At 42.9% G+C, this 10,170-nt stretch overlaps 1 protein-coding gene across 1 annotated transcript; it reads right to left on the reverse strand.

Annotated features, from left to right (window-relative positions):
- Positions 1 to 51: 51 nt before the first annotated feature.
- On the reverse strand, positions 52 to 9,830 carry ralbp1 (ralA binding protein 1). The gene is made up of 10 exons (XM_030775610.1): positions 9,800 to 9,830; positions 7,900 to 8,234; positions 6,546 to 6,980; positions 5,916 to 6,265; positions 5,150 to 5,311; positions 4,537 to 4,668; positions 2,894 to 3,004; positions 2,276 to 2,397; positions 2,008 to 2,128; positions 52 to 1,786 (listed from the first exon to the last, which is right to left on the reverse strand). The coding sequence occupies exons 2-10, from the start codon at positions 8,144 to 8,146 to the stop codon at positions 1,472 to 1,474; spliced, it is 1,995 nt and encodes a 664-aa protein (XP_030631470.1). The 5' UTR covers positions 8,147 to 8,234; positions 9,800 to 9,830; the 3' UTR covers positions 52 to 1,471.
- Between the last annotated feature and the right edge of the window lie 340 nt (positions 9,831 to 10,170).

Consider the following 10,170-nt stretch of genomic DNA (forward strand, 5'->3'; position numbering starts at 1 on the left):
CCAAGAGAGAATATGAGACAAAATGAGATTTTCTATGCATTACTACAGATTTTGGGTTGACAGGCTCTGACTTTGTTTATACAGCATTTCAGTGTCGCAACTGACTCAGTCATACCAGACAGCATCAGTAAAAAGAAGAGGAAAGTCATCTAAAGATGGGTAAAAAGTGCTCTTGATTATCACTAAAATACGAGTATTTCAGTCTACTTTGTACACATAATCTGTCAGAGAAACTATAAGAGGGCGAAGCTAATGAAAAAGCAACTTAAAGAGATAAAACAGTTTGAACAGAGAGATGTACTTTCTGTTCTGTCAAGGACATGTGACAAAGTTATGACCTGGAAGGACTGAAATGTGTAATTGAAAGCACAATTGAATAAGATGCAAAAACTTTAATAAACTGTTGTAATGGATCAAAACACGGTAAGACATTAGGAACAATGTATAATAACCAAATAAGGAAAAACAATTTCTACCAAATTTTATGGAAACACAATTTAGTTTAATTTTTGTAAGCTAAAACATTCAGTATCAGCCTCCATGAGACTGCTGTAATGCCAAAGAATGATTGTGGCAAAAGTCAGAACAGTATGGATATAATAAAGGCTTCATAAATAACTATATGGACACAAACGGACATGTATTTCCTAAGAATCTACAACCATCTATTGTCTGTTACTACATCCAACACCCACAAATCTGTAGCTGTGCATGTGCACAACACAAGTGCAGTTACAATATCAATATACAGTATATGATCATTAATTTACATAATTAAATACAAATGGTCAAAACGGATTTCTGTTAGATTACTTTGAACAAATATATAATGTAGATGTTCTAACTTCCTTGCCTCGGGTGTGCCTTTGATAGATTTCCTCTGTGCATCTGCACTGTTATTTATGGCACAGCAGTTTCACTGGAAATATACTTTAATGTCAATGTGCAGAGAAACAAGGTGGCACTTTTACTTTCTAGACACTGGTTTGCATTTAAACAGAGCTCAGAAGCTCTTTAGTTTACCCTTCATTTGGAAATTAACGACAAAAAACACAAACTTTCTCTCAGTATAAGACCTATCATAAGGATTGCCTCATTTTCTTTGACCTAAATGTCTGTCTTTTTCACCCATTTTGTTCACACCATCCCTCTGCTAACCTACCAGTCTTTTTTTAGTGTGGTAGCAGTGTTGTCCTTCCAAACAATGGTCCCAGCATCAAAGCTTAACTGAAACACTGCGGCTTTATAGCGACTGTAATGCCTAGCTGATAACCAGATCTCTAAGTGCCACAGTCATATGGCAAAATCAAGATGGTGAGACTTGGTAAGCTTAGCAGTGAGTGAGGGACAGCTGACTTAATTCATTGACGGTCAATACAGGTTGGCCTCTCCCTCTGTCTCTACTCAGCGATGGTTTGAGAACATCTTTAGCAGTGAGTGAAGGACAGTTAATTTAATTCAGTGATGGTCATTACAGGTTATTCTCCCTCCTGTCTTTACTGGGCGATGGTTTCAGAGCATCTTTAGCGGGCTTCCCATTAGCTGGAACTGTTGTAGCAGAGTCTCCCGGGGTAGCCATGGCAACTGCTGGGTTACGTTTGATGGTCTCGTCAGCTCTGGACCGTTCCTCCGGACTGGGTTGAGTAGGCGTGACCTGGTCCGCTGTGGTCGGAACAGCCAGCTCCTGTTGGAGCTTGTGGCTCTGAAGTAGGCGGAGCTGAACGCGGAGCTCCAAAATGGCCTCCTGCTCCTCGTGAATTGCCTGATTCAGATGAGTGTTCTTATTCTGCCAAGGAAACCAGAGTTAGTGTGATTCAGGGAGGGAGGCTTTAACATACGTTCTTATTTCCATATGTGCAATGTCTATGTACATGTTGACTTCATTTTGCTATGCTTCATAACGGTTGACTGGTAAAAGAGAACTGAAACTGAATTATTTTACAATAAGCTGCAGTTTGGCAAGTATATAGACCTATACCCATACTCTCTCTCTCCCTGCCTCCTCACCTCCAGTTCCTCATTCTGTTTCTGCAAGTCTTCCAGTATCATCTGCAACTCCTCCTCATCCTCGCTCTCACTTTCACTGTCTGAGGAGTATTCCTCCGTCTCACTGCGACCCTGCTGACGGCTGTTTGTGTGAGAAATCGAATCAAGAACATTACTTCTCTTGCCCCTTTTTTCTTTGACACTCTAAAATGACACTTGTAACAGATAACAGTCTTAGTACAGGAACAGCAACACTGCCAGTGAGATTTCATAATGTGGTCATCTGTACCTCTGTATTTCAGCGATTTCAGCACGCAGCCTCTCAATCTCTTCCTTCTCTGTGGCGATTTGCCTCCGTAGGACCTGCTCTAGAGAGATCAGCTCCTCCTGCTCGGTCAAAATCTCGTTCTCCTAAAGGGGGCAACAGAGAGGTACTTCACAGTCTCTAGGCCTACACCTCTAGACAGTTAGTCCCACATTAAGCCATCAGTGGTGTCAGGTGGGAGATAATGTTCTAATTCAGGCAGTTCTTCTGGGACATTGGTATTTTCTACCCTCTCTGAAAGTGTGTAAAATTAAAATCAGTTCACTTCTATTAGAAATAAACAGAGCTGATTTAAAGTAATAATTATGAGGTATTTATAAAGTTACCGACGATACTATGATGAAAACATTTCATGTAAACATGCTGTATGTGTTTACAACCATCTCATTTTTAACAAACACAGAAATAAAGAGAGGAAACGCATTTTGCGGACCATCATCAGTGTCATTTTAAACAAAACTCACCATGCATTAGCAATGAACATGGCTGGAGTTATGAAGACTCTGTCTGAGACTTGTGCTCATCCTTGCCGGGTTTTGCGGTAGTTCACAAATCGCAAAATCTCTCACTCTGTAGACTCACCTGTGCCAGCAGGATGTTAATCACCTCCTCTTCATTCTCGGTCATCTCCTCTTTAGACACATCTTCTTTAGACAGGCTGGCAATCTCCTGGGCTATCTTAGTCTCACATTCCTGTGGCAGAGACAGATTGGTATATTGTGTTTCACTGGCAAGGTTTTCAGGAGTTCAGCCGTGTAGTATTATGAGCCCACATGACACGCCTGACGATCAGAGTGTTATTCACACGACAATACCCATGATTACAAAATCAACAGACCATCAGTGACCTGAATGACTCAAGTGTCCATTAGAACAGGGTTTGTCGTGTTCTCTTGGAACCCTGACCATTGTGAAATGAATACCTGTCTCTTAGCTTGGAACCCTGACCATTCTGAAATGAATACCTGTCTCTTAGCTTGGAACCCTGACCGTTCTGAAATGCATACCTGTCTCTTAGCTTGGAACCCTGACCATTCTGAAATGAATACGTGTCTCTTAGCTCGGAATCCTGACCATTCTGAAATGTATATCTGTCTCTTAGCTTGGAGCCCTGACCACTCTGAAATGAATACCTGTCTCTTAGCTTGGAACCCTGACCGTTCTGAAATGCATACCTGTCTCTTAGCTTGGAACCCTGACCGTTCTGAAATGCATACCTGTCTCTTAGCTTGGAACCCTGACCACTCTGAAATGCATACCTTTCTCTTACCTCGGAACCCAGACTGTTCTGAAATGCATACCTGTCTCTTAGCTTAGAACCCTGACTGTTCTGAAATGAATACCTGTCTCTTAGCTTGGAACCCTGACCGTTCTGAAATGCATACCTTTCTCTTACCTCGGACCCGGGGCTGTTCTGAAATGCATACCTGTCTCTTAGCTTGGAACACTGACCGTTCTGAAATGCATACCTGTCTCTTAGCTCGGAACCCGGGCTGTTCTGAAATGCATACCTGTCTCTTAGCTTGGAACCCTGACCGTTCTGAAATGCATACCTGTCTCTTAGCTTGGAACCCGGGCTGTTCCGAAATGCATACCTGTCTCTTACCTTGGAACCCGGGCCGTTCTGAAATGCATACCTGTCTCTTAGCTTAGAACCCTGACCGTTCTGAAATGCATACCTGTCTCTTAGCTTGGAACCCTGACCGTTCTGAAATGCATACCTGTCTCTTAGCTTAGAACCCTGACCGTTCTGAAATGCATACCTGTCTCTTAGCTTGGAACCCTGACCGTTCTGAAATGCATACCTGTCTCTTAGCTTGGAACCCTGAGCGTTCTGAAATGCATACCTTTCTCTTACCTCGGAACCCGGGCTGTTCTGAAATGCATACCTGTCTCTTAGCTTGGAACCCTGACCGTTCTGAAATGCATACCTGTCTCTTAGCTTGGCACCCTGACCGTTCTGAAATGCATACCTGTCTCTTAGCTTAGAACCCGGACCGTTCTGAAATGAATACCTGTCTCTTAGCTTGGCACCCTGACTATTCTGAAATGCATACCTGTCTCTTAGCTTGGAACCCTGACCGTTCTGAAATGAATACCTGTCTCTTAGCTTGGAACCCTGACCGTTCTGAAAGGCATACCTGTCTCTTAGCTTGGAACCCTGACCGTTCTGAAATGCATACCTGTCTCTTAGCTTGGAACCCTGACCGTTCTGAAAGGCATACCTGTCTCTTAGCTTCGCGTAGCTTGCGTTTCAGGGCAGTCAGGATACGCTGCACCTCCCACAGCCTCTCTTCCTTGGACAAGTCCTTCACGCCTGCCTGCAAGTCTCGATGCAAACAGTTCAGCAGAAACTCCTGGAAAGGAACACGAACACACATGTGTATATTTACACAACCATATACTTAGATATGCACACTGACCGGTACAACCACAAAAACAGATCAGCACAAAATAACTAGAAAAAGCACTTAAAATCCCCATGGCACTTTTGTCTGGTGCAAACAGCCATAAAAAGCCTCTGTAGTAAGTATAAGAGGCTTTTCATGCTAAACCAAAAAAACAAAACTTTCATATCAGAATCCCCAAACAAATTTGCCCATATTTTAAATCAAAGAACACAAAATGCTCAAATGCCTCGTTTGAAAATAATGTGCATTTCCTTATTGTTGAGTTATTTTTGCCTTTCTACAGACTGACATTTCCTGTAGTGTTCAGGGTGTTCTTATCCCTGGAAAGCAGAGACAGCAGCATGTGGAGAGCTGTATCCATGTGTGTTTTATATGTATGCTGTACTGTGTGATTGTGTGTATGTGTCTATTCATTGTTACCACGCACCTGTCTGCGGATTTCTTCTTTGATGCTCTCTTGAGTTTCAGGTAGGGCTGGCATAGTGGCCATGTTGGACCAGCGTAGCGGTCGGACAACTGGTTTCAGCACCACGTCTCCAAACAGTTCCCGTACGTGTGTGAAGAACACATACAGAACCCGGTTCCCAATCTGAGCTCATGAGAGAGGAGAGAATTTAAAAAAAAAAACCAAACAAACAAAGATTACAGACACATTATTTCAGCCGTACCTGCAAAAGTATGTACCAACTTAGCTAAATCTCTGGCCCAGATTTTGTGTTGTATTTGTAGCTGCTCCATGAGAAGCATGTATGTAGAGCAGCAGCTGTAACTCCTTTGGGATTCTTTCACTTCTTCTAAAGTGGAGCAGGGTTTAATCAGAGAGATCCACTAGCCCAGAAATAGCCAGTTTGTCTAAAAATATCCTCAGTGTACGTTACAGTGAACAAGGTCACATTAGTATTGTTTTTTGCAATGAGGAACATTCCAGATGCTCATCTAGGCAACCCCCCCCCCCCCCCCCCCCCCCCATCCCAAGCACCACCAACCCTTTCTCACTAATCTCTTTTCTGCAGTATATTTACAAATAATATTTACAGATAATACTCAAAAATAATATTGACTGCATATATTTATGAATAAATGGCCACATCTGTGCTTGTTCAGTGCCAGTCTGTCCAAGATGTATTCCATGTATGTACAAGACTTCTGCTTAAAACCGCTTTTCAGAGATATCCTCCTCTCTCTTCTCTCACCTGTACGGTGGGGTTTAGAACGATGGATATGTTCTGAATGTTCATCTTGGTATCAGCCTCACGGGCAATGACGTGATCCATGTGAGTGATGAGCCAGGCCAGAAGGAGTCTGCTCCCCGCTGGTACCTCCAACAACAGCCTCTGGAACTCCTGGAGCTTCTCCGCCTCTGTGGCCCGCCCACAGGCTTCCTCGAATCGCAGGGCCAGCTCACGACCCAGCAGGTTATCGGGCAGCTCGCGAAGGTACTGCTTCAGCAGGCTGGCCACGGTGTGGGGGTCGTATTCCTCCAAACACGGGCACTCCTCACGGTCGTACGCTGCCTTCAGCTCATCCACCTTTGACTTCATACCTACAGGACAGGTTGAAATACAAGAGTGAAATGTTTTAATAACATGTTCAAAATGAGTCCAAACCCATTGCTGTTACACTGTCTGTCTCCCAAAACTACTTAATTATCTTGAAATAACTCACACATCTATATACTCAAAAGCACACACTGGAATTCATGTATCTTAACACTTGAAGAGTAGAACAATAGTAAAAAGCATACTATGAGAAATTAGAAAAAATTGAATAATACTTGAACTTTAGTTAAACCTTAAAAACATACAGTTATGCAGAGGGCCTACCAGAGACACGGTAGATGCCTTCACACTTCATCCCGTAGCTCTCAATGTAGTCAATACATTCTCGGAAGATGGCAGGAAGCTGGATGCCATCATACAGTGCTGTCCTCCTCACTGCTTCCGTCAAAGGAGCACCAAAAATTGGCCTGAGTGTCGCTGGTGTTTCCACAGCAACAGGTTCTGTCTCTGCACTTGGTTTCTTCTTCTTCTTCTTCTCCTTCCACTGTTTCACGACGTCTGCAGCAGTCAGGTCTTTAGACTTCTTGTCTTTTGCCTTTTCCTCTTTAGGAACTTTCTCCTTCACCTTGAAGTCCTTCTCCTTCTTCTTGGAGAAGCTGGGTTTCTTGAAGACATGGATGCCCTTAGAGCGCTTCATCTTAGATGGGCTTTCAGCTTCATCGGCTGAGCTGTCCTCCTGGAAGGCAGCGTAACCCTCAGCTAGGTGTGAGTACGTGCGGGGGTGAGAGTTGACATTAAAATACAGAAGAGAAGAGAAGAGAAGAGGAGAGGAGAGGAGAGGAGAGGAGAGGAGAGGAGAGGAGAGGAGAGGAGAGGAGAGGAGAGGAGAGGAGAGGAGAGGAGAGGAGAGGAGAGGAGAGGAGAGAGAAGTTGGTGAATACTTTCTTTCACCCAAACTTAAATCAAAAACATGAAAGGCTCCCTGTCCACCCTCATTCCCTGTCTTCTCTCTTTGTATAACTGATCTACTTTGAGGTGAGATCGAAAAAAAAAAAAAGAATGAGAGGGGAGGAGAAAAAGCAAAGGGGAGGGGGGGGGACTGCAAAAAGAGGTCAATTTTCAATTTAGCACAATTCCCAATTCAGCTATTGTACCTTTTTTTACACAGTGATCTTCAGAGCCCACCTGACCCACAAGAAACTACAACCATTACACCAACCAGCAGCACACCATCTAAACACTTACTCTTTTCACATAATGACAGTGAACCAGGCTTGTTTCTGAGAGACACATGCTGTTTTCCCTGTGTGTGACACACCTATAGCTGGGAGCACAGATGGACAGGGTGTGCCCTAAAACTGTCCTTCACTTCCTCATCACTCTGGATAGGCTGCTGTGGGAGAGCTAAATATAGTAATAGGCTGGAAATGATGCTATTCTCTCAGAAACTGAAAAGAAACGGGCTTAAACCTGACATAACTGGCTGTGTAGTTAGCTTACCACCCACATTCTCTTAATTCAAAAACATTTTAACAGGGCCCAATTTTTTTTTTTTTTTAACTTGTTTGGCAAATGCTAGATTACCATTCAAAGACAATAGAGGGAAAGGCTGTAGAGAGTCACTGTTTAAAGTGTGTTAACATAAGTTTTGTCAAATGTTCATATGAACACATCTTACTGCGTTTCTCCTTCTTTTTGAACTTATTCTTCTTCTTGCTGTGCTCCTTGTCGTCATCTGAGGCTGCATCGGGGGGCTCATGGTGAAGGCCATCATGTGGGGGCGAGGGTTCACCCGTCCGGTACAGACCAGGGAATTTAGTGGGGCTGATCTCCTCTGAGCTGGGGGTGCGAGCCACGCCTCCTGGGTGCTCCGCCCTCCGTTGCTCTGCAGGGCTACTACTGGGTGGCAGGAAGCACTCCGTCATCTCTGCGCTGCCCTGCTACTGGCTGCTCACAGCACGTTAAGCTGCTATTGGCTTTTACCGTAGATGACACGTCACCTCACCATATCATCTGTAGGAAAAATATGCCCAGTTCACAACTACCTGTTTCACTGTCGTTTTTTTGTCTGCTGGAAAAAAAATCCATTGTGAAGGAAGCCAGTGACAACATGGTTTTCCTAATCATAATATCTATTTTGGAAACACTTCTGTGTGTTTGTGTTTACACTAGACACAGTTATATCACCAAGACCTGAGACATCACTTGATGAAACAATGACCAATAAGATTCTTTAGCCTAAGCTGATGCATATAGAAGTGATTTTGTGATGTTTGGGCACAGCATTTTCAATGTATTCAAAATGAATCAAGTTACCACTTTGCAGCCTGAAGGAACTTTCCTTTCCTAAATTTCACATCATTCAGACAGCACCTTTCCCAACTTCAGTTGGGTAACATCATTTCAGATACATCCTGGATTGTACTGTGTTCACTTCTTTGGTTTAAGGAATGCAAAACTGTAACAATCCACGTGGGGAGAGCGGCTTCTACATTCATGCTGTAAACTTGTTTTTACCACCACACAGGAAAGTCAGTCGATACTGAGCATTATATCAATCACCTGATCAATCTGCAAAGGTTAACAACTATTATCACACAGTATGACGCGTCAGAAAAAAAAAATCAGTTTGCACATTTTGCCAGCTCTTTGCCTTGTCCCCATGGCTTCACCTGCACTCAGTTATTCGTTACATTTACATTACATTACATTTATTCATTTTGCAGACGCTTTTATCCAAAGCGACTTCCAAGGCAGGCATAGTACAAACCAGTGAATGGTTCAAAATCTCAGACCACTAAGAGACCAACTGCCCAACAAAAGCTTACTGAATTAACTTTGTAGGTTCTGTCACCACTCTGTAAATGATCTACGCGGCACTGCAAAATAGCGGTTCAGGAAAAGGCGTTGCCAAATTGCAGTCTGTAAGGTTTCAAGGGATTATTATGTTGTAATGAGTATGGAAAGAGCAGAATTTGTCATAAATTGTACTACATCAATATGAAAAATCAGCCATTAATTTACAGGCGTATAAAACTCTCAGAAACCGCTTGAACTGAAGCTGTAAAAAGAGGAAACAGAATTAATCCCCTAACACGTTCACAAGTTCAACACCCGGCTCGGCTAACCTAAGATATCTTTCAAATGAACACATTTTAGACAAAAATAAAGTCATCCGCCCAATCCTGCCATGCAACTTCATCCAGATTTATTAGAGGGATATACTAGACTGTGCTGATGCTACGTTTGGCTCCCAATCTGGAATGAAAGTTTTCCTTACTAGCTAAATAGACTATGCATTTCCAGGGGTTTTAAACAAAACAGACAAGCAGTCTGATTCTTCTCGGGAACAATATTAGGAATTTTCGAAAGTTTTGATGGCTTGTTACATTTCCAGCCATCGTTACTAGTTAGCAATAACCAGCTTCCCGTTATTGTGCAAATAGTTGGGAACTTTCTGGCTTGACAGTCTCTTCACTAACATCTAACAGACACGAACGACCATGGCTCTTTAGTAATGACAGCATACAGTTGGTTTTTTTATGAAGCGAGAGAGTAAAAAAAATAATACCACTAACCTGCTCGGTCGATACTAAGGCGATGCTTCCGGTTGCCTGTTTACGTGAGACTATGTAAACTGCGCGTGCGCACTTTGCGTTCTCTGTTTTGTGGGACTTGTAGTTTATCTTTACAAATGTATCCATTAGATACACTCAATTTTTTTTACATTAAAACTACAAATTCCATGCTACAGCAATAATCGCCCTCTCAAGACCACGACCGTGTAATGCGATTATTGTGGCAGACAAACAAACGTCTGCATGATTAATGATGCCTTATGACAAACGAAATACGACTGAACCATACATGAAGTTTACACTTCTCTCGTACCAACGACAATCCGCCCCCTCTCTCAGACAATTGCTGTCTTTACGTTCTTTTCACATTT

Source organism: Chanos chanos, chromosome 5 (genome assembly GCF_902362185.1).
Source record: "Chanos chanos chromosome 5, fChaCha1.1, whole genome shotgun sequence".
Taxonomy (NCBI): domain Eukaryota; kingdom Metazoa; phylum Chordata; class Actinopteri; order Gonorynchiformes; family Chanidae; genus Chanos; species Chanos chanos.

Coding starts and splice junctions, on each gene's coding strand:
- ralbp1 (XM_030775610.1), bottom strand. CDS start 8,146: ATGACGGAGTGCTTCCTGCCACCCAGTAGTAGCCCTGCAGAGCAACGG. Junction 5,312..5,915: donor TTCTAAACCCCACCGTACAG/GTGAGAGAAGAG, acceptor TCATGAGCTCAG/ATTGGGAACCGGGTTCTGTA. Junction 3,005..4,536: donor TACGCGAAGCTAAGAGACAG/GTATGCCTTTCA, acceptor TCTCTGCCACAG/GAATGTGAGACTAAGATAGC.